The sequence below is a fragment of the Haliotis rufescens genome, unplaced genomic scaffold (genome assembly GCF_023055435.1).
Source record: "Haliotis rufescens isolate VD_foot unplaced genomic scaffold, xgHalRufe1.0.p SCAF_3, whole genome shotgun sequence".
NCBI lineage: Eukaryota > Metazoa > Mollusca > Gastropoda > Lepetellida > Haliotidae > Haliotis > Haliotis rufescens.
In genome coordinates this window covers 3026656-3053021 of record NW_025964001.1, presented here as the reverse complement: position 1 = coordinate 3053021, position 26366 = coordinate 3026656, and the positions used below count along the sequence as shown (strand labels likewise).

Genomic DNA, 26366 nt, shown 5'->3' with positions numbered 1-26366 from the left:
TAGACTCACCTCTACACAGCCAATTAGACAACTGTGTCACGGCCTATGCCACCCATAACATAGAAGGAAAGCCCAAAACACTGGACCATGTAACAAATAATAATAAACAAATTCACCCAAAACTCAGTCGAGGCCGTGGGCCTCCTCTGCAAGTTTGTTTGCTATTATTATTATTTACATGATCCTGTGCCAAAAGTTAGCAGTGGTGTAGGTTGTAGATGTGGAACTGGTGCTGACAGACAAAATATTGAGATTGGGATTTTGGACCTATGATCAGCCATGTCCTGGCTTTGATAAGCAAAGCAACTATGCAAAGCAAACTGTGGCACCACAGACCCCAGCACCATACATGCACTATTGAACAACTTGCAGACAGATTTTGAATAATTTGATTGGTCAGTTACATCACATGATCATTTCATTCCTTGGAGTCAGGCCTCTTACCAACCTTGAAAGAAACAAAAGGCAGTTTTATAACGAAATATAACTCTTTATTACAAATTCATATATCTATATATAATGATAAATGGACAATTTCAATATGGAATATCATAAACAATATTTGATATCTGGCTATTTCAGTAACCAATGTTGGCTGCAGAACCATACAGAGAACGCTAACACACAAACATCCCAGTTGGCTAGTCCTGTAGCATCTACAGCAGCAGCAGCAGCAGAGCTGACACTGTCTCTAGCTCCACCTACACTCACTAACTGACTTACTGACGCTTTGAGCCAGATATGCGGAATGAGTATAATGTACATACAAATGGCGGCCATTGCGGTCAGCATCAACTGAGTAGAAACTAGATGCAACTTTGAAAAGGTAGGAAAGGGTCACTTGGTCTGCATTATAAGTGAAGAGATATGTTCTTATATAATCCTTGAATGGCAACTACATGTTGGACATGACATAGTGCATATGGATGTCAACACCTTTTTGGGTACAGTGCAACACTTCCAGGAAGACCCACACTCCTTCATCCTGAGATCAAGGGAAGGTCTGACCCAAACTTTGTGCTGTACACACATTCAGAGGTTTAAATCCATATGGACCATCTGCACTACGCTTAGTTGAAAAGACACAGCAAGAACCTTTTCCAGAAATGTTAAGAAAATGTACCATTTCAAGTTAAAGTTATTGTACAGTTAGTTACCATTTACTGCTCTGCTGTGAGTGAGATGCTGCAGTCTCATGTGCTGAAAAAATATTTGTTCCAAAATATGAACTAAGATTTTCATGAAGAACATTTTCACATAAAACAGATAGCCTACTTGGAAGACCATGAGGGCTTGAATTCACATATGATAGATAGAAAAATGAATGAGAAGACATTCCTCAGATTTTGTACATGTATTTGTTAGGACAGTGAGCTCCTTGTCTGCTCATAGCTGTAAAGTGGAGAGAAGGGATGCTTCCAGTACACAGGTGAGACACAGGTGTGTAGACATCAGCAGCAGCGCAGCCTGATATGTTAAAATATACAACAACTGCAGGGGGGGAGGCTACTGCCAGGCACACACTTCATGGAAAATACTGACATGATTCTTCCACGCTAGCTCGTTTTCTTTACCAGTATAATTTCGGTAGGAGTATTAGGATGTTTTCAGTAAATCAGGCATCCTCATTTAGGACCAGCTAAATTCCAAGCCTTAATGGGAGTTGCTACATGTATTCTCAATGAGGGACCATCAATATTCCATTCCAGTCCTCACTGACATTCTTAAATTTAAGTATCCTTAATAGGGGACCACATACCTTTTACCCATGCCCTCAATGAGGATATTTGACAACAATGTAAGTATCCACAGTTCAGGATGAACTAAAAACCATCTCAGCCCCCATTGAGGATTCTTAAAGTGGACCTGCCTATCCTTTAAATATATCTAAGACTGGTCCGGCTTTCAACTACTACAGTATCAACATGACATGTAGTTCTTGCATCACAACCTTCCAGGGCTACATTACAAGGACTATCCAAACATTCCAAGGGGAACAACTCTCAGCCCCAACCCCCACCTGTGTGAAGACACAATGCTTGACAAAGGTGTAATCTAGACGAGTACACAAATAATAAATGCAGTCTTATTGATTTACATCCTATCCTGTCAGGAGCTCACTCCATTAAGTTTACTTGGAACGCCACAAAAGTGATTATGCCTGGGAAAACAAACTTATGTGAAGATCTTGCACAAAATACTTATACATATCATGCAAAGTGAATGGCACTAAACTGGACCAAAAACACAGATATGACAAGTGTACTGAGAGAGTTGGTACAGTAGCAAGTCTGTAACCATGGTAACAAGGACAGACAACACTTGACACCCTTACCCAAAAACTGAACTTTGGAGAGTGCCAACGTGTTCACAAAGACAGTAATAACAAGAAGAAGACCACAGCATGTAAGTTTGACCCCAGACAATCATTAGCATTGTCTGTATACACTGGAACCTTGTTAATCCAGACAATACTAATTACCTGTGACGATATCTGGAAGTCTGGATGTACAAATTACAGGTATGGAGTAATGTCATTTGGACATGTGTAGACGTTCCCACATGTAAATGCCTAGTATTTGAATTGACTGTAACGACTTCAGCTATGCTTATTCTGATAATACATTTGGGAATAATACAGGCAGCACTTCTTTACAAGTTCTTGATTATCATTAATGAGTGAGAATCTTGATGACAAAAGACGAGTTGTGTGAAGTACTGAAATGCCACGTTACCATACCAACAATGAACACGGTGACAACACAAACTGTTACAGCTCGACTTCAGATCTACATTATATAAAAGTAACAAGGACTGTAGAAATATAACACTGAATATGAATGAGCACTTTCCATGTTGACTAAAGGCTAACATTTGTAAGTAAATAGGGCATGTAAGTGTCGAGTTACAGCTGTTGAATGTCAAAACCATTAACACAAATGACACCTAAATGGTCAACAGCAGCAACAAGACAGGAAGTACCTGGAAATTTCAAATAGACGTATTACTTTGGACAAAGAAACATATTTACAATTTGAATTTTCATGGCATGTATGTAGCATAAAATACATACAGTGTCAATGCCTGATCATAGAGATGAAATCCACATTATCAACACTTCAGTTTTGTCTGTTTGCCCTATACACACATATTAACCACATATATATGTATGGCGAAAATGTTTACATGATACACACAGCAAATTTGTCCATGGTCCAAAATTCATGTCAGTAATAAAAATACATATATGTGACAATTCATTGGAAAATATTTTTCAAGAATACCGTTAGTGACTAAAAGAGATAGTTGAAGACTCCCGTCATGGACAACCTACTGTTTTGCAGAAGTCTTTTTTTTAATTGGATGCTTAACATGGTTAAAGTTGGATAAATAACAAGACTGATGCAGTGCTTGTCAAGTTGTTTCGATGTTCTGTGCAACACGTTCATGTGTTGGAAGTAAAAACACCCAGAAGCAAGCAATTATTCCTTGGCATTCTCAACAGAGTACAGATAGTATTTGTGTGTAAAAATACAGTTGTTCTGGAATACAATTCCTTTGGATTCACAAATATTATGAAAAAAACATACAAACATGACGGCAACATAACAAATGTATAATGTGGATTATACGACTGAGAGAATATCAAGAGAAATGTGTATATATAGCATTTACAAATGTAAGTGTAAAGTTGAATTAGTAATTAAACCTGCATAACCCAAAATCTCAGTAAATAAAAGTATTATCACAAGTTTTGATTTATTGAACATAGCATCTCATGATGCGGCTAAAAGCTACTGGCCTGGCTAATTCTGTTGCAAGTAACTACAAGCTCAAACGTGGTTTACTTCAAACATCATCGGACATCATCAGTTACATCAAGTGACAAAAGTACTATTAATTCTTTGATTATTAAAATACAAACTTGTATTCACATGTATTACTGGTCTTGGGTTTAGAATGGTCATTTTTATGAAATAAATATTGTGCAGCACATTAACAACATATCAGCATTATTGTCAGTTGTTGGAAGACTTGATTACATACAAATGTAGGGAATTGACTCATTTGACATTGAAATACCTTCTGAATGTAAGTACTTAGATAAATCTCAAAGTAAATTGAATACCTGTCATAAGTCTGCTGTCTTTAATAGATGAGTGAGTGAGTGAGTACGGTTTAATGCCGCTTTTAGCAACATTCCAGCAATATCACGGCAGGGGACACCAGTAATAGGTTTCACACATTGTACCCATGTAGTGAATTGAACCCGGGTCTTCGGCGTGGCGAGTGAATGCTTTAACCATCAGACTTCCCCACCACCCCTTTAATAGATGAGAGGTGACTAAGCATGATTACCACTGCAGCAAATACATGCACTAGTGAAGTAAACAAGATCAAGATTTTTAACACAGAAATCTGGTAATGAGGACAAATATTTAACGACCAAACTTAGCAACACAAGTGCAGAGAAACATAAACATATATCCACCTGTTCCTAACCAATCAAGTGGGCACAGGAAAAGCTGCCCTGCATATAAGTCTCAAACTTATTGCATTCCTGATAAAAAGGTTACTTCCTATGATCCAACATGTATGTCTGTTGCTCTTATACTGCACACGAAAAGATTCAAAGAGCCTACTGTACAAAACCTCATTCGAATGTCCTATTTGAGAGATCTAATCAGAGAATTCAACTTTCAAATATCTACTGTTATCTAGCGCCTAAAGCTCTATTCTGCAACAAATATAATATTAATAAATACAGAATCCAACCTGAGAAAATCTCATGAAATGCAAATATCAATTAGTGTTAAGTTTCAGTGTCAAAGCTTCAGGATATACATATTGCACTAGGCTAAACGTTCTACACATGAAACATATCCGATATGTAGCAGTGACAGCACATGCATAGTTAGGTTATCATAGTATACATTAGAGGGGTCACATCGGCACACAAACACATTATTATGATACACAGACATAAATAGACTACTGGGTTAATATCTTGCATAGTGACTACGTAAGGACAGATTTGCACAACTATACACATCTAGTACAATTATTCTGTGCTGATAATATGCTTTGAATATTTAAAGAATGTCAACTCCTTTTAAAAAAAAAAAAAAAAAAAAAAAAATGGAACTTGCCATCAGACTAACAGTATACTAATGCCAGTTAGATAGTGATTGGCCAACGGTGATCCAAAGGCTCGGTCTATGAAACTATCACAATAATTTGCATCTGTTAAAAAATATCCTCTGAAGGCAAGTTCATTTGATGCTAACATTAGCAACAGGAACTATTATGAAATATTCATCACAATGTGTATGTATTACATAGACTATGCATCAGTCCCTCCATGGAGACATAAGGAACTTACTTCAAAACAATCAACTAGTCCCAAGTTTCTAGAACCTTTCTAACTCAAAAACACAAGGCACTCAATAGAGAATATCATAAATTAACTTAATCAGCCAAATCTCATTTCCAAGGAAGACCTCACGTAATAAATATTCTTCACTATGAAACAAAAATATTATATCATCATATGACTATGATGGCTTCAGCTGACGAATACCTTCCTTCACTGATACAGAGTATGAAAACGGTTTTTCCCTTCATTGTGTAATCTTTCATTCATGAACATGTGCTGCCTTAACTCGCTGTCAATGACTATTGTAGCCACTTCACCAGAACAACCACAAGTAGAGACACGACTGGCACTTCCCTCTGGTGGGCAGGGGAAAAGGAAAGGCAAGGGAGGCAATCGACTACCCCTAGGAATGAACATATCTTTGGCAACCCCCAATTCAAAACTTTCTAACATCCACACATTTCTACAGGGCAACTCTAAGACAACTTGTTGAATATGTTTCACACCTATTTTGGGCCACATATATTTTCCAGGTAATTCTGTAGCAAACATACATTTTGAATTCTGACTCCCCGACTCGTGAACGAGTATGATGTAACAATATTGCAGTACAGTGTGGATGCGAGGGATGTGAGGAATAGCCTACATCATACACTCCCGTTCTACTGATGAAATAATCAATTTCCGTACAATACCTGACAACAGATCCACACAATAATCTTAGCACTCTAGCTGTCTGTACATCAATTTACTACTGCGACAGAAAGTCAGAAGAAAGTGCCATTAGCATCAAAACTGCAATCATTTATTGCACATTCAGCGTATTTCATGTTGAAAAGATTTTCTCTGCATTGTTTAAGTAAGATTAATGCCATTTGTTTTTTTCTAGCTTAACTCAGTCTAAGAGATCTATATCAATTTGGGCAAGCTATTGTGTGACAACACGCCCAAAAGGTGTCAATATGTTTACAAAATGTACTGAGAGAAAGGACCTTGTCACATCCTGCCCTCAAAACACATCCAATTTCACTTCAGAATTATTTGTTTTTATATTTGCTGAGAGAAAATCTCCTTAACAATCCATGACCTGCATATACCCTGTGTTACTATGCTAACATGTTGCATCCACATCAAATGACTTCCTAGCTTCACTGTAACCTTGTAACAGCTATTTGATCCAAAGGCTTGTAACCATGGTAACATGATAAACTCGGACAACTACAATGGTAAATGTGGAGAGAAATGAATCAGAGGACTGAATCTGACATCAATCAAGGTGAAGGGGATGTTTCTGTAACTATTGACAAAAGGACATAGAAAATTGTTCAGGGACATGTACTCTGAAATTATTTCATATGTATACTAGTCATCATTTGTTAAGAACCAAAATAGTCATCTTTAAAGATGAGGTCCTTGGTAAATGTTGAGTGGTGTATATGACTTCTTTAGCTATTTCAACAAATGGTCATTCCTGAAATCTTTTAACATGAGGCGCCGGAAATCTGAACTACCTATTATGAAATAAGAAAAAAACCTTTTCGATTTCAGGCCTTAAACTTATTCCTTCAAACATTATGACAAAAGACAATAGCCCAATACAAAAAACTAACACAGGTAAGTATATAGATTCCCCTGGTCTTCACAGAAATATGCAAGATTACTTCATATGCATGCATAATAATTAAAATACTGCAAATCTGAAATATTGCTATTAAATGGAATGAATATCTACAATGCTCCTGATTAGGAATACACAACGATGACCTTCTTGCAAACGACACAATGACTGACTTCAGCTATAAGGGGAGATAACTGTTTGGTGACAATGCTGCTAGCTCACAATACTTGAGATTGAAATCTCCACTTCTTAGTTTTGAAATAAAAACGGCTACGCAATGCCAATGTTTTCCTTTAATGCTTTGTGACTCAAGTTGCCATCTGTTTTACTATGGCCCCCGCTAGACAACCGAGGGGGTATCATGTGATTTTGAGCAATCAGCTCAGGTGAGTAACGATCAAGCGAGCCTGCATACGGCATATTGTATGCTATGGCATGAGTCCACGATGAGGTAGGGTTACTAGGGGAGCACAGGTCTTGAGGCACACTACGGTGATTGTCCAAGAGGGGTTGGTGTTGGAAAGCTGGGCCATGGGTGAGACTGAGCTGAGTGTCCAGGTCGAAATGTTCACTGTGCCAGCTGTACGGCCGACCACCTGTCGGCACAGATATCATGGTGGAAGCTGTGCTGGGGTAGCTGGTTGACCAGCGCCGCGAGTCGGTCTCGTGGGATATCCTGGAGTGGCGAGAGTCGGTGGACCTCAGCGTCGATGTGTCGTATGACCCACAGGAACCACTGCCGCTGTTGGTGTGCATGAGGGTCTGGTCGTTACATAATGCTGTGATCAGAGGAAGGGACAGGGCGTGGGACTGATGGCAGATTTCCGCCAGTTCCGGATGAAGGGTTTCACGATGGTTCTTCACAGATATCTGTATGTTGTTCTTTGGTTTCGTTGGATCCTCATCCCCTGAGTCCTAAAAAGCAGCACATTTTAGCATAAGTTTAGTTGCTCAATTTCTACCAACAACATCTTGAAATGGACAATTACCTAATTGATACCTGAAATAAATTTTCAATCTGATACTCGTATTCATTCTAGAAAGAAGTATTTAAACTTGATCCACTAAGCAATATATACCTCAGAAAAGAATAGATGTTTTCAAGAAACAATTTCTTAAATTACCGATTGAGAAATAATCATAAATGGTTCCAGCAGAAAATCTTATCCAAAAACATTCCACTAGGAACCAGTAAACAAAAAAATACTCCAGTCTTGGGGGTATCTGGGTTAAACTTCACGTCTATGGCATCATTCAAAACTTGTAACCCCATTGGGATTCCGGGTTAGGATAGGTCCCCAGCATAAATATGATTGTCAGAAGGCCTTTTATTCTTTATTAGTTGGTTTATGAAAGTTTTGATCTAAAATTTAATTTAGGTGGTTAAGGGAATGGTTTTTTTTTTAGATTTCTAATTCCAGATTAGTACTGCTACTAGTGAATGAAAGGCAACAGCTGTGATATCTTGTCTCATTTCATCAATAGTAAAAAAAAGAAATTGTCAAAAGTTATTTTTTTCCTATTTGTCCATTGATCTAAAAAACCAACTAAAACAAATTATAAGAGGTGACCAAATGGATCAGCTGGTCAGGCTCAGTGACTTGGTTAATAGTGTGTCCTCGAACCCTGAAAGTGTGGATCATTGCTCACAATATCGATCACTGGATTGTCTGCCTGGTCCGGGCTCAATTATTTACAGGTTGCCATCATATAGCTTGAACATTGCTGAGTGTGGCAATAAACTAACAAAACTTGTTATCTGCTACATCAACACAAAAGTTCACTGTTCAGTCCTCTCTGACAACAATCTGAGATTTGAATAATAAGTGAATGACACGATCACTGAGACTAAGGATACCATTCACTAACCTGTCCGCCTGTAGCTGCCTCTCCTCCAGCAGCTTCAGCACTGACCACCACAGCTTCCGCCGTCCCTGTGGTCACGGTGCTGTATCCAGGCCCTGCTACCACAGAGCTGGACACGGTGTCTCCCAGCACTTTCATGCTCTGTAGAGAGTCCACTGGCAGTTCACTGACAGCACCACCTTCCACAAATGACTGAGGAGGCACATACTCCTCCCGAGCCTCCCTCAGCTCCAGGTCCGGACACTCCGTCATCATCAGAGTGGTGAGTCCTGCACTACTGCTAGGCGAAGGGGTCTTGTCAGTCAATATTGGGGGATTCACTGGGGCCTGGGGAAAGGGGGCCGGGGGAGGTGCATACTGGGAATTGTTCAAACTAGCTTGTATATTTGCATAGGCTGAAGACTCTAAAGGGCTAATTTTGAGTTCATGAGAGTTCTGGCAACTGTGTTCAGCACTGACACACATCTTTCCTTCCTCGGATGGACTCACATTATCTGTATGAACCTGAAGCTGGGTTTGCATTGCCTTGAAACTGTCTCCGAGACTCGTGCTTCGACTCACAGGCTGTGAAGTCTTGTCCTCTGCTGAGGAGGAAGACAAATGACGAGGGTATCCAGGCACACGCGTGGGGAACAACACCTGCTGCTGTTGCTGCAGCTTGGCTCTGTAACTGCCATTGCTGCTGACTGGGGAGAGTTCCGGTAGGGCCATGCTGCCTCCTGTAGGGCTGTGGCCACTGCTGGTTCTGGAGGCTGGAGGCTTGTACAGCTCCAGGGAGTGTGGAGGCAACACTGGGCTGCGATTCACAGAGCTCATCCCTGTCTGTTTGTAACCTGAAACAAAACATTCATGTATTTGTAAATCAAAGAAATGGGAAAAGAAAACACTTGTTTAATCTTTTCTATGTAAAATTGTAAAGACTTTAAAAAGATCTTACTGTAAATAGCTCTTTATTCAACAGAATTATCTATGTCTGTTCTATTCTTACTTCCCTTTTTGTGTGTTTTATCCTAATTGTGTGCCCTATCGTTTTCACAGGAATAAAATGTTAACACAAGCATTAAACGGTAACTCACTGGGAAATCCCCCTGCTGTCAGCTGTCCAAACTTAGACCGACCCTGTCCAGGGGTGCCATGTATTGTTCGAGGTGGGCAGTCAATCATTATCTCTTTGCCATGATCTGTAAGGAATATCAGGTATTTAGACAGACATCACACACAAGAACAGATCAATACCTGTCTGTAACTCATTGATACAAATACCAACTTCTGCGTAAATCTACTCACTTTTTGTGTTGTGTACAGTGATACCCTTGTTTTCAATTGTACCCTTCACTGTGATATATTACAGCCCTGGACCAAGTGATCATGAGTATGGGTGAGTTAGTGAGTGAGTGAGTTGGATTTAACGCCGCTTTTAACAGTATTCCAGTTATATCACGGCGTGTCAGCTTATTGTGGGAGGAAAGCCCGAAGTGATGCAGGTCTCAGACGTTTACTACTTTTACTGTTAGTTTGTTTATTTGTTGTTTAACGCCACACTCAGCAACATTCCAGCTATATGACGGCGGTCTGTAAATAATCGAGTTGGGACCAGGCCATCAATCCACACAATTGGGACATGATGACATGCATCAACCAAGTCAGCGAGCCAGACCACCCGATCCTGTTAGTTGCCTCTGACGACAAGCATCGTCGCCCCTTACGACAAGCATGGGTTGTTGAAGACCTATTCTAACCTGGTTCTTCATAGGCCCTGAAATGTTGTGTAAGCATAACACAGAAGTTGTTAACTGTAACTTCTAAATGCCTACAGACTCTCATATCTTTGCCTGCAAAGGGCACTAAACACAGTGCCTTCATATACAACTGATCTGGTGTGAAATGACAAACAAAACAGATTGGCCATTTATTGTGACTTACCATCACTATCATCAAAACTGATGGTCATCTTGTCGCTCACGATGCCTGACGTGGTGGCTGAGCTGGCATCACTGATGACCGAATATCTCTGATTTCCACCAGACTTTTTAGGAGACATACTTGCTCGGTACTGGACTATACCCCCATTCGTGACCATGTCACGAGGATCGGAATAGATGTAGGACTCTCTGTAACGCCTCTGATCTGTAAACAGACACAGATTTGTTTGTTTTTTTACTAAAATCTATCCATTTTTATATCTGGTTAAAAAAAATACGCAGGTTTCTCGAACAAATATATTCAGCATGACAATACAAAGAACTGTTCTAAACCTTATACAAGTACAAATAATAACAGTCTGTGTAAAAAACTTTGAGCCTACCAGCCCAAACTTACCATAATAATATCATTTTCAGTACATTTTGTTGTCATCATACTGACTTTTATTGGCGTACTATAAATCTGAATTTTATTAGACTTGGGCTTCAGACAAGTGACTAAAGTTGCAGGCTGTAATAATACTATTTGATATGAATACTGGTCACTTCTCTCAACTGAAAAAATCTAACCTGCACCTCATATGACAATATTTGTTCTTTCTCGGAAGATGACACAATCATCATTAAAGATCTGCACAAGAAGCCATGTGACTGAACTAACATACCCTCAGCATCGAGGTGTCTAATTTCCATGAGTTTGGGCTGGATCGCCAGCTGGAACATATGTGTGGTCCGGCAGATGCTAAGCAGGTACTTGGACTTGCCATCCACCTCGGTGTAGTAGGTGAACTTCCGACTTGTGCTCTCATTTCCCCCAGTTGTTCGAATCTCAAACTTCTTTTTCTGTAATCAAACACACACGTTAGTCCACCCTGAACCTATATACTGAACTAGACCCCATTCAATCCATTCCCAAAAACTATATTTTTGTTGTTCTTATTTTGAGCTTCTTAAATTAATTTTAAATTATTTTGATACAGAGAATGTAAATGAAAGTTTTCTTATCATAGACCACGCCACAGAAATGTTTGGAGAATTACCATGGTTACTGTCACACAACATAGAATACCATCTAACACATGCCTGTTCTGCAGTGTTGAAAATGAAGCATGCAAATATGAGAATCAAACAAACTAGTACCATAGCTTTTCGTTGTGAAACAAAACAAAATATAATATACATATATACTTACATCAAAGTACAATTTCCCTATATCAGGCCAGAGAAATGTAGAAATCCAATTCTTAAATCCCCCCTCCAATTCCTGTAATATAACACAGACATGGTTAATACGATGGTTCTTGACTTGAGCTGAAAATTAAACACAGATTCCAATGTTTCCCTACAACAATGAGTGAGTGAGTGAGTGAGTGAATGAGTGAGTGAATGCGTGAGTGAGTGAGTGAGTGAGTTTGGTTTAACACAGATTTTAAAGTATTCTACTTATATCATGGCGTGTCAGCTTAATCAGGGGTAGAAACTAACATATTTAGTCCACTAGTCCTTGTAATGATAACATATAGCAAAACCCTTAAAAATGGCAAATTTCTACTAGTCCTTATGATACCTTAACTATTGGGCAGTTTTTGCAAGGACTACAGGACTTGTGCCAATTTCTAACACTGGTAATCATGCCTCAAGTGATGCCGGTCTTAGACGTTTACCACTTTGGTGAAACCCACAAGCACAGGTATGGTGCTGACAAAACTAGAAACATAATCGAGGCGAACTGGGATTTGAACCCGGGACCACAGCTTTCTGATGTGCCCAAGTGATGCAACTCTGCACAGAGAAGAATTGAGCCGCCTTAGACGGGGACACCCCCCCCCCCCCCCCCCCAAACAATAATGAAGATAAACATAACATTGTATTGAACAATATTATCAACCTGTCTTCAAGAAATGTGCTATGACATGAAACAGGTGTTCACATACCTCATAGACCTCGACCCCCTTGGCACAGACCGCTAGCCACGTGTTCCACACCTTGTCTGTCTTCTTCTTCTTGGCCTTGTAGAAATGGACATTATGAGCGGCCGGAGCTATGGACGTCTCTCGGATAAAGCGCAACTCTGCATCACTCTTGGTCGTGTGTCGAATGTCCTTGTGTATCGATGGTGCATGCTTTGTTAGGTAAGCTATACCTAGTTTCTCAACAATCTGAAATAATAGGAATCAGTTGAATTCTAGTTTGCAGTACCTACCAACATCTTCTTTACACAAGTGTGAGTAAGTGGGTTTAACGTGGCTTTGAACAGAATTTCTGTAACAATGGCTTGCAGCTCAATGTCAGACGAAATCTTGAAGTGATGCAGGTCTTCGACTTTAAAACACTTTGGTGAAACCCACAAGCATGGGTAGAAACAAGGACACCTTGAATCATAATCAGAGCAAATCTTTTTTGAACCCATGATGAGTGAGTGATTGAGTTGAGTTTAATGCCATTTTTAACAGTATTCCAGTTATATTACGGCATGACAGCTTAATGTGGGAGGAAAGCCCGAAGTGATGCAGGTCTCAGAAGTTTACCACTTCGATGAAACCCACGAGCATGAGTATGGTGCTGACAAACCTAGAAACGGGATTCGAACCCACAATCAAAGGTTTCTGGCGTGCCCAAGGGACGCAACTCTGCACACCGCATCAGGGCACCTTAGACGTCTTTATGTGCGAAAAGTTTCATGAAAGAACACAAAGTACTAGAGATATGATCCAGACAAACACACCACTATGAACAAAGTCAAAGTCAAACTTTGGAAAATAAAATTCTAAAAATCCCTAAATAGCAAAAGGGCCCAGTTGACAACCTGGTTTTAGTGTGTGCAAAGGTTCATGAAAGAATACCTATTAGCTTTAGCGAAATGATCCGGAAAACAGACAAGCTGATTACCATATAAACCCATATAACATTATGCATTTGTTTACAAACTTGATGAAGAAAAAGAAATTATCAGAAGGTTGACTTTCAAAGGCTAACTCACAATACTGCATCAAAAGAAAACATGGATAAAATGTCACCTTTCTATCTATAATAACACTTTGATACTGCATAATAGAGAGTTGCAGTATCCCCTTGAATGTGACCTTGACCTATTTCACTAACATACCATATATATAACATGGAGAAATCCAGGGGTCAACATTCTTCAGTATCATGCACAGTAGGTCACAGTGACCCATTTCCCTAACACCCTTACAGCAGTCCTGTCAAAATGGTGGGTAATGAAATACTACTGAAATGATTCTCATTTCTCTTAAGGGAACTAGATGCTGGGTCAAATTAGTGAGACAAATAATCAGATAACCACTTTATTTCAACACAAACTTACAGCAGTTAAAGCTCTACAATTACACTGTGCATGTCAACTCTTATTACCATCTTAGTTTGATGCACATGTCTCTCAAAGCAACAATTAGTTCACCACAACTTAATGAAGACTAAAAAATGAGTGAGTGAGTGAGTTGAATTTAACACTGCTTTGAACAGTATTCAGTCACATCATTGCATTGGAGGAAACACAACAGCGCAGGTGTTAGGAGTTTGGCACTTTTGAGAAGCCCAAGGGCACCGATATGGTATTGACAAAATCAAGAATGCTGATCATCGGAATCTAAATTCAAACCTATGATCATAGGATTCTGTAATACCTCAGGAATTCAACCCTCCACATCCAACTATTGTGCATTAGATGCACGGGCCACCTGGTTCCCCAATACTACAGTGTATTAACAAAACAACTTATTTACCTCTTTATGCATATCAATAACATTGATATACAACAATATTACTAGGTCGTGGCTGACACCTCAAATTTACATGATGAGGATCTCATCTAACAGCACAGATGTAAGTTAATGTCAAGGTATGGAAGGTCATACAGCTACAACTGCTTTAGGAAAATAGGCCATGATTCCTACACGTGACAATACACACATATACTACTCAAAATAAGTTAAGGATCACCAGATTCTTTCATGTTACTATAGTTAATTTGGCATGTCATGACATATTATATATCGTAAAATGAAAGAATCAGGTGGTCCTAACTTTGAGTAGTATAAGTATGATGAATAGAAGCACTTACCCATGCCGGAAAGTACTTTCTTGGGTCAAAATAGCCATCTTGGTGTTTGTCGGGAATATAGTTTCCATAGTCTGCCTGCAGTGCGTAGCCAACCAGCTCAAAACACTTCTCCTCACTGAATAGATGGACGTACTTGAGGAAGTTCTCCTTCAGCTGCAGGAAGTACAAGTGCCGCGTCACCTTCTCTCTGTAAGGACAAACACATCACATTAGTTGGAACAGTCTGTGCCAAAGACTTTAAATCCACAAACCAGAACTTGGCTCTAAGCATCATTTTCTTTTAACTAGCTTGTATGAACTATAAGGGAGGCATGAGATTGTAATGTGGGCAAAAAACCCATTTGGCATCAGATTTTTCAATCCACATTAATATGGTTGAATATTAGATATGGAACAAGTTTTGTTTGTATGTTGTTTTACACCACACTCAGGAATATTCCAGCTATATGATGGCGGTTGTAATAATCGAGTCTGGACCAGACAATCAAGTGATCCATATTGTGAGCAACGATCCACGGTGTTGGGGTTCAAGGATACCCAATCAACCAAGTCACCGAGTCTGACGACCCGATGAATGAAGTCACAAAGTCTGACCACCCAATGAATGAAGTCACAAAGTCTGACCACCCAATGAATGAAGTCAACAAGTCTGACAACCCGATTAATGAAGTCACCGAGTCTGACCACCTGATGAATGAAGTCAACGAGTCTGACCACCCGATGAATGAAGTCAACGAGTCTGACCACCCGATGAATGAAGTCACCGAGTCTGACCACTCGATCAATGAAGTCACCGAGTCTGACCACCTGATCAATGAAGTAGTCTGACCACCCGATGAATGAAGTCACCGAGTCTGACCACCTGATCAATGAAGTAGTCTGACCACCCGATGAATGAAGTCACCGAGTCTGACCACCCGATGAATGAATGAAGTCACCAAGTCTGACCACCAGATGAATGAAGTTAACGAGTGTGACCACCCGATCAATGAAGTCACTGAGTCGTCTGACCACCCGATCTACGAAGTCACCGAGTCTGACCACTCGATCAATGAAGTCACCGAGTCTGACCACCCTATCAAAGAAGTCGCCGAGTCTGACCACTCGATCAATGAAGTCACCGAGTCTGACCACCCGATCAATGAAGTCACCGAGTCTGACCACCCGATCAATGAAGTCACCGAGTCTGACCACCCGATCAATGAAGTCATCGAGTCTGACCACCCGATCAATGAAGTCACCGAGTCTGACCACCCGATCAATGAAGTCACCGAGTCTGACCACCCGATCAATGAAGTCACCGAGTCTGACCACCTGATCAAAGAAGTCGCCGAGTTTGACCACCCGATCAATGAAGTCACCGAGTCTGACCACCCGATCAATGAAGTCACTGAGTCTGACCACCCGATCAATGAAGTCCCCGAGTCTGACCACCCGATCAATGAAGTCACTGAGTCTGACCACCCGATCAATGAAGTCCCCGAGTCTGACCACCCGATCAATGAAGTCACTGAGTCTGACCACCCGATCAATGAAGTCGCCGAGTCTGACCACCCGATCAATGAAGTCCCCGAGTCTGACCACCTGATCAATGAAGTCGCCGAGTCTGACCATCCGATCAATGAAGTCACCGAGTCTGACCACCCGATCAATGAAGTCACTGAGTCTGACCACCCGATGAATGAAGTCAACGAGTCTGACCACCCGATCAATGAAGTCACCGCGTCTGACCACCCGATCAATGAAGTCACCGAGTCTGACCACCTGATCAATGAAGTCACTGAGTCTGACCACCCGATCAATGACGTCGCCTATTACAGCCAACGAAGGCTGCTTGGAAGCAATTCTAACCCGGCATGGCCATGGGGTGGAACAATATAAGCAGCATGACAGTATAAATGATAGAAAGATAAACAAAACGTGTGGGTCCAGTGAGATATATAACCTGATGACAAGACACAAATTACTGGAAGTGTACGAACAACATTATGTGACTAACCGTAAAAGAACAACTTGATCCACGTAGAATTGCACTCTGAACCAGACAGTGAGCATAGGCTTGCCGTGGGAGTCATAACCCTGAAACAAGAGAGATGAGAGATGAAGACAAGCATTAACATGTCTCCCCAAAACAACAAAAACAATTAACCAATGCCATAGACAGCAATGATGACATTTTTCATAATCATCAAACTTGTATAACCATTCAACAGAACATGTGGCATTATAATGCAGAAAGGAAAATCATAAGATATGCAGAATTGCTGGAGATGAGTTACCTCCCCTGGAGCAGTCTTCCAGCGTTTGCCAGCTTGTTTGTGGATCTTCTCTTCCAGCACCAGGAAGTTGAACTCATCATCTATAACAAGATAGGGACAGTTAACATCTCAAGTTCAGTCTCCGACTTTGTGCAGGTCAATTGGACATGGTATAAAGAGAAACGTTTTGGGTCGTAGACTCAATGTTTTGGGCACACTGCAAGTTTAGTTTCCTCATTGATATAAATTGGAGAAGGTTTTATAATACAAATAATTATGCATGCTTCATACTCAAAATACACAATATTCTATTTGAAATGCTGACAATGCTTTCCATTTGGAAAATGGTGTAAGTCATGGTATAAGTCCATGACTGAAATATGTTCTTATCTTTCTTCCATTATAACAATTAAGACCACTTCACCTTTCTTGAAAGCCAGGCCAAAGTACTCCGTCTCCCGTAAGCTGAGGTGTGATGCTACCTGATTGAAGACTTCTTGAAATTTTGACTTGACCTAAATAAATTAATTCAACATTTGAACATCAACAAGGTATGTTAATGATGATAATGTCTAGTAGTAAAAATCCCATTATCAGTTTAATACATTAAATGTTTATTATTATATTTTTCAATGTTTAACCTATTATTATTTAACATTACTAAAAAAGAATTAGGACAAAACATGTTAAAGCCAGGAAGATCATAACTTCAAACAGTAATGTAGATGGAAATATCTAATGCCAAAGCTCTGCAAAGGATACCTTCAGCAAGGTTAACATGAACCGGAGTTCTTCATGGCCACTTGGTTTCAGTTCTGACCCATAAAACTGAAGAGGTACACTTCACCACCATAATGTACAACTGTTTGTTTGTTGTCTAACTCCGCACTCAGCAATATTCCAGCTATATGATGGTGGTCTGTAAATAATCGAGTCTGGACCAGACAATCCAGTGATTGACATCATGAGCATTGGGATACAATGACATGCATCAACCAAGTCAGCGAGTCTGACCACCCAATCTCCTTGACGACTCTTCTGACAAGCAAAGTCGCCTTTTACGGCAAGCATGGGTTGCTGAAGACCTATTCTACCCCGGATCTTCACGGGCCAAGTACAATTATAAGATAGTTTATCAGAGGCTCCATAAACTCTGCCTACAACTGAACTGCTACCAACATTACCAGCCTAAACATACAAAAGAAGTCATCTACTTACATCGACAGTGACGAGGTATTCCTCTCCATTGAGAAGGACAACATGGACAACCTTGCGTTTCTTGCCTGAGGAGTGTGATCCAGTGGCTGCAGACATGTTCCCCTGACCGGGGCCCTGGTCTAGCTCACCGGCAACAGGGGCAACTTGCCACCATCCACTCCCCCCCTACCTCACAGCTACTGCTGCTGCAAGGGAACAGTAACGTTCAGTACTGAGCAAATGTTTGCTTCATGACAGATGGACAATGATAAGAGTTTGTTTGATGATGGATGAAAGATGATAAGCGTCATTGTTGTAATAACATGAATAATGAGATTAGCGTTGTGTGAGTGAGGTTGGTTAAATGCCAAAAGGCCAAACTAGGAACTTCATTTCAGTTATGTCACAGTGTGTATTGGGAGGAAAGCCTGACGTGATGCAGGGCTTTACTGCTGATGAAACCCACAAGCACAAGTATGGTGCCATCAATTAAAGAAAAATAGTCAGGGTGAACCAGGATTCAAACCTACATTCAGAAATTAGTGGCTTGCCTAAGGCATGCAACTCTGCACAGCAAATTGTGGCACATTAGACGACTGGGTCTCCTGTGCCCCCATATGTTGGTGTTGTTTGTTGTTTAACACCGCATTCAGCACTATTCCAGCTATATGACGGCGGTCTGTAAATAATCAAGTCTGGACCAGACAATCCAGTGATTGACATCATGAGCATGTGACCCCATATGAAAGTATTTAAGGGATTAAATGGTGATTTAAGAATCATATATCGTAAAAAGAGGAAAAATCACAAACAGAATGAACTTATTAAAGGTCTATAACAAATACATATTTTACATAGCTCATATCTACATTTTGATATGCTATGCAAGTGCTTAAAAATGCAATTACATGTGTGATTCATTGGCTGTAGGTCACGATGACCTACTGTTGGTGTGACAGGCTGATTGTATGAAAAGTCATCAACAAAATATATCCAAGTCATCAACATGGAAATGTAAACAGACAACTGCTTTACAGACAAACTTTACATCAACTTTGATCTCAAATGAAATTACTCTATAATCAGTTTAAGGACCAACTTATGGATAATACGTTCCAAGTTTCACTCACCTACAACATGTACAACAAATTACATGCAAACCCATTTAACTTGATAGTATGACACTGAGAGTGAGCTCGGTCTTCTTTATACTCTATGGGTATGTCAATCAATTCCAACAGATCATAAAGTAGAGAGCAAAATGTGATATTCTTCGGTTGACGTCAGTATCACATCACAACAGAATGACACATGCTCCTCATTGAAAGGAAACAGTAACCTGGTAACCTACTAACCATACTATTTTTACCATGTTTAGGATGAATATTTTTGGGGATATTTTTTTTGTAGTGAAGGCTGAGTCTCTTTAAATGTGTATGGCATATACAACTTTTCATAATCCCTAAAACAGTATGTTAATACTAGTGATGGGAATTGGTAAAAATTTAAAGATTGATAATGAAGGACATGGATAGAAATTAACCTAGAACATCTACTAGCCTGAATAGTAATAGCATATAGCAGTACCCTCCAGATAAGCTTTTGTTGTTGTGGTTATTTTACCCATGCATATTAAAATCATTGGGTATCAGTAATTCTATCTGCGTATTCAAATTTCTGTTACCCACTAGTTTTTACACATGTGGGTATTTAAGTTAAATATTTAAAAACACTATTCATCTAGTCCCTGCAAACTGGTGTCGTGTGGGTTCAAGAGCTTTATAGGACTCAAAAATACCACGATACTTCCACAAGAAAGTGTGATGGCAAATGATCATGATGTAACTGTCATTGTGGAGTTTGGCAAGGTTGACGGAATGCCCGTTTATAATTTCAAAATAAGTTGCTGATTTGCCAATCGAATACGCAGGGTAACTTCACAATATTTTGATGATACGCACAAGTTTTATTTTTGTAGCATATCTGTAATGTTCGTTGCGTATTGGATACGCTTGGATTTTATTTTACTGCGTATTTCTGCATGTCTGATGAGTATTTTACGCAGATATGCAGCTTATCTGGAGCTCTGAATTCTACTAGCCCTTAGGATACCTTTAACATTAACAAAACTGGACCAGGCTACCGGGCAAGTGCGCATTTTCATCCCTGAAGGAGAAATCATAAATATAGAGCATGCTTTCTACGTCTCCATCCAGTGAATCTTTAAATAATATGGCATAACTTATGCCCTGACAGAATAACTAGTAATATGAAAGAATCGGTGTTCCAGAATGCAGTGATTGTCTTGTACTAATCCACATGATTCATAAGAAGAGTTTTACTCCTTCAGTTATTTGGAGCATCAATTATCATCATGTTTATTACAACTAAACCGTATAGCAGAAACTGATGGTGCACCTTCAAGACGTTTGCATCGCTATATGAGTGTGTGTGTATCCAATGTTAGAGTCAGGCCATCAATGTAAACACCAGGACTGAGTGTAGCTATGTGGTATGTTGATGAGGTTAGCATATGGAGCTCAACTGGATCAGGTGGCCCATGCTATGCCGTACACTAAGGACGAGTAGATTGGTTGGTACATAACATCTACTCCATCTCTAAACCAGAGATGCTGACAGAGAATGAATCGTCTTACCATTTTACCAATATATTTACTAATAATGTTAAAAATAGCATATTTTGAGTCATATTTCTATAATGTTTCTATTTCTATTAATAACTAATATAACCAGAATACAATGGAAACAGCACACTCAATTTGACAATTACTCTAATATTTTAGACACTTATAGTACTCAAAAGAAGTTAAAGAACACCATTCTTTGATATTACTATAGTAAATCTGTTATGGCATATAAAAGAATTGGGTGGTCTTTAACTTCTTTTGAGTAGTATATATTGATACATGACTAGGGGTTCAGAAATGCAATGGTGTGACGTGTTTCCCCAATAAAGCTACAGCATAAAGGCAAGCTATTTGAACTATTTCACCTGCCACTTGTTTCTTGTTTATTCCTTATTTCTCTTTACGAATCTGCAACTTGGGATGTCATGGTTTATCGCAATATCAATGTATCAATACATTCTTAAGGTTGATACTGCATTGATACAAATTTAAGAATACTAAATCATTAATTCATTGCCAGTGAAACATTTAGATGAGTAAGCTTACAATGGTGAAGATAGGCAATGAGAAGGCAGAAAATTCAATCTTAAAGTTAAACATATAATGGTTCAGCCGAGTTAAGAATTTTAGCATTAATTGACTAATCACAGGTCCAAATAGGTAAGTTTTAACTGTACACATTCAGAATAATTACTTTTATTATTAATCAATATATTCTGATGCTTTTGAGTTGATATACTGATACTAAATTTTCAAATCAATGGCACCTCAACTGCTACTAGACTAGTTTGATATGAAAAAATGGTATCTAAAATAAAACTTACTGCTGATCAGAATCACTGAATTTAATAACGAAACAATAGTACTCTGAAGTTGAAATTTTAGCTGTTTTCAAACTGAACAAAATGCATAACAAACAATGTAATTTACCATAATGCTCAACCAAATGTCTTCCACTAATTCAACCCTATAAAAAATATACATATCTTTAAAGCTTATAATCTAAACACTTAACGAATGTAACAAAAAACCCACATTTGTCAAAATTCTGTTACCTGGCTGATTAATAAATATTCCCACGACCTCTCCTGGTAATCAGATCAGTGGCCCTAAAAATATCCCAACAGTGTTCCAAATATTGTCTTTATGCAAGATGCTTATGGCTGTGTGTGGGTGTAAGATGCAAGGAGATGCTAGGAGATGCTAGGAGCAGCACTCCCATCCCTCTCTTCCTATCTGTCTGAGTACAGTTCCACCAGACAGCAGGTGCCAGCTGACAGCACCAACACTGCGGAGAGCTCAGCTTCATCACATATCCTCCTACACACATACCTGTCTCATACCGTCACCTCCTTACAGTGTTATCAACAAATCACCACATATCCTTTGCTGCTTCCTTGTATTACTTCCATAACGGCTTGCTTGTGCTACATGTACTTTGCTCTGTATCATCTTTCATCAAGCATCTTGACCTTGGATATTTCTTTAACCAGATAGCTTTTAGTCCAAATAGAATCTGATGTGGCAGATACATTCTTGTTCTATGTTATCCTAATTCATATAACGGAACATGGCTACATAGACAACATTCTTGTTTGTTTTTATTTATCAGTTTACGATAAACAAACTAGAGAACGGCTCTTGGCTGCAAACTGTGAGAAACTTATTTCATCAATAAATGCAACTTTGCTTTCAGACCTTTTGGGGGGGTAAATTCAGAGACATTATCATGAACAAAGCATTAAACCCTTTTAGTCTTTATGCCATCAGTGGAATACAATATATGCAAAGATAACTTTTAGTAAAAAAAATATTATTCCAATTGTGAATAATATTTTTTTGCTGTACCCAAGAATAATACTGGTATGGGGATTGCAGGGAGCGTTTTAGTTTGTTTTTCTCCACTGCACCTAATGCAGGCTGCAATTACAACTGACTGCACAACAGATCTACTGGCTGCAAAACATACTTCACTGGTAAATTAAACATGTATTTGCATATATTGTCAATCTGTAGTGTACATAAACAGGATGTAAACATGAACATTGTGGGAAATAAAAGTAATTTTATTTCACTTTGTTTAGATCTTGTATACGTGATATAAATTTTAATAGTGATATGAGCCTATTTGTGGAATATCTTACCGACTGCAGTCAGTCAGTGCAGTCAGCTTGCTGCACAAGTCTATTTTAACCTGCACTGGTGCTGTCTTGTCAGTGGGAAATCACACTCCGTACTGTGCTTGAAAACTTAGAATAATAATAAATTTGGGATTTGAGCCTGTGATGAAGGACACAACTCTTCAGAGAAAAATACAGAAACATAAAGGACTGTGCCACCAGTGGTCTCCAAATGGATAACAAGTAATATTCTTGCATCATTTATGAAAAACAACTCAAACATTCTTGACACTAAATATTAACCCTGTCTTCTGTGATATTGAACTTGCCAGTCAGTCTATTGGTCCTTTAAATTCCACTAGTCCTAATAACAATGCACACATATGTGAAATACGCATTGCCAATGAATATCAATACGACACTAAAATTTTATGATAAATAAAACTTCAATCAAGAATTCTTTATATTTCTTGATGGATTTTTTAGTAAAATATGTTCAATGAAAGTATAAAATAACCAATATATGCCAACTGTTAAGAAGTCCACATTCCTATCCCTGGACATTCCAATACTCAACCTATCCAAAACACAGTGTACATTGTCATTCATTTAACAGTATAGGATGTCATGATTAACTATCCTTTGATCCCATCTAGCAGTCACAAGACTTGAGGTTCAAGAACACAGGAAATCACTACTATATTTAAATGTCCTGTGTATCATTGCGACTTCCTCATGGCTGTACTAAATAGCTGTACTGCAATCAGTACATTTCAAGATAAGAACTACAAAGAATAACAATACAATGCATGACCATTGCCCATCAGATAGCATACTGAGATATCAATAATAGGAAATGGACTTCACTTGACCCACATATTGTGGAGGTATTTCACCAATAAGGAAATCTTAACAGCACGTCCATCTCCTTGACCCACAAAACTGAAACCTGGCTTGACAGGGTGTAAAGATAAGCCAGTGTCAAAATATGACTTATTCATTCCCATTACCTCACCATTAGAACAGAAATTTATCTGTAATGTACAACATATTATCAGTGCTTCTCATATTTATGAAGATGTTACTTACAAGAAGAAGTCAAAACTAATAAATGGGTAAGTGTGTGGATTAAAGCCACTTTTAAGTAATATATTCCAGCAATATCACGGCAGGGGGCACCAGAAATAGGCTACACACATTGTACCCATGTGGGGAATCAAATCGGGGCCTTCAGCGTGACAAGCGAACTCTTGAACCACTAGGCTACCCCACCGCCCCTCAATCATAATAAAGCATAAACGGAATGATACAGTGTGTTGAGATTCAACTTACTCATGAACATATAATGAACCCTATCAATTTGACAGAGACTAACAATTGTATCAAGATCTTTATAAGTCATAAATGAAACACTCAACATTTTATTAACTGGATTCTATCTCCATTTTCTTCAAAATAAATACTGTTGTTATTGCCCACATTCCAACCTTCACTATGAAATGATGTCAACAGAATGACAACTCTTTATTTTCCATATGCTCAAGATTAATTGCCTTAATTCGCAAAAATGAAATATTGATATGAACACATAACATATCCGAACCTTGACCTGCACTTCTTGGACTTATATTCTGACACATTTCACACTTGTTTGGTTTTAAATATGATAGAATTCAGGTTATTGCAATATCACATGAAGAGTCCCTCCTGTTTTGTAGATTTAAGCATACTGAACTAAAGATAAAGAAATTGGTTACCTTCCAACCTTCACTATGAAATATTGTCAACAGAATGACAACTCTTTATTTTCCATATGCTCAAGATTAATTGCCATGTGAATGTCATACATTGTCCCATGGTTAAGTGTCTGGCTCTTTGCACCATAACCCTTCTGTTTTATACCTCTCTGAAGAGTACTCAATGTAAAGTTGGTTGGTTGGTTTGTTGTTTAACGCCGCATTCAGCAATATTCCAGCTATATGACGGCGGTCTGTAAATAATCGAGTCTGGACCAGACAATCCAGTGATTAATATCATGATCATCGATCCGTGCAATTGGGATCGATGACATGCATCAACCAAGTCAGCGAGCCTGACCACCCGATCCTGTTAGTCGCCTTTTACGACAAGTATACAATGTAAAGAAGATACAAAAAGTAACATGAGTGAAGAAAACCTTGTCATCTGAATATCACTTTTGATGTGGCCCATTGACTTGAGGCATTTTAAGTGACAGAAAAACATAATAAATAAATAATTAATAATAGTAGAATTATGCCATCATAACAGTTATTGCTAGTTTCATGACACAAAATTCTTTTTTTGCTCTAATGGAACTGTATCTCCATTAATGCATTAATCATGTTAATGGTTAAAAGGATTGAAATGCATAGAGCTAAATAGGCATGGATGCTAATGTTATTTGATGCGACTATACAGAGATTTAATATATTCATAGACTTAGGATGATCCAATTTTCAGATAATTCAGTTTTGCTTGTTATGGAAATAGATATTAGAATCCGATTGCATTAGTACTATCATACAAAATTATTGACACCAAATCATGACCAATCAGGTTTGCTCATTTATCATACAAACAGTTAGAGCAACAATTCAGTATGCAAAAAATGAGTACATTCTATACATTGTCAAGACAACATAGTGATGTATACAGGCAGTGTTAGTACATAGCTCATCTAAGCTATTTGTTTCCTATACCTATGAAGTGGTGAGACGGGAGGATGCAGTCCTAAACATCGTCCACCTGAATTCGGCATACTTGGGAGAACTTTCCATAATGGTATTTAACGTCGTATTTTGGCATGTTTCACCATCTTTAACAATTATACGACACCTTATGTAATTGCTTCATATTAAAGTGAAATGGAATATGACATTAGCATACACTACAACACTTGCAAAGCGTTAATATGTCAGGATTTAGCAGAACTTGTACGCTCTGACGCGCATCAAAGATTTCATTTCTGCCCTTCCCATCCCAGAGACGCGAACCTCCTCGCAAAACTGCTGTCTAAAGAAGAAACAATGCGAAACTCGTCACTTACCTATGATACATTTCATCGTGATTGCTTTATCTTCCATACTGTACTGTCCATTTTTAAAAACAAACCTTGGTTTAGCGAATATACAGGCGAATACCTTACATTCCAAAGTTCTTTTGTAGATTTCTTGCTTTCATGAACCAAAGTAATATCCTCGAAGCTAGATTGTTTCAAAACTTGATTGTCAGTCGTAACATATTTATTTGCCTCGT

General features: G+C 38.9%; 1 protein-coding gene across 2 annotated transcripts; it reads right to left on the bottom strand.

The window, feature by feature from the left end:
- Positions 1-469: 469 nt before the first annotated feature.
- On the bottom strand, positions 470-26296 carry LOC124131899. Of its 2 annotated transcripts, none has more exons than XM_046495418.2 (13): positions 26158-26296; positions 18344-18528; positions 17550-17640; positions 17147-17226; positions 16867-16946; positions 14868-15054; positions 12718-12942; positions 11976-12047; positions 11449-11626; positions 10785-10988; positions 9938-10042; positions 8865-9694; positions 470-7910 (listed from the first exon to the last, which is right to left on the bottom strand). In XM_046495418.2, the coding sequence occupies exons 2-13, from the start codon at positions 18437-18439 to the stop codon at positions 7266-7268; spliced, it is 2793 nt and encodes a 930-aa protein (XP_046351374.1). In that variant the 5' UTR covers positions 18440-18528; positions 26158-26296; the 3' UTR covers positions 470-7265. The 2 variants fall into 2 exon arrangements, with proteins under 2 accessions (XP_046351374.1, XP_046351375.1); XM_046495419.2 differs by having other exon boundaries at positions 18344-18525.
- Positions 26297-26366: the final 70 nt, after the last annotated feature.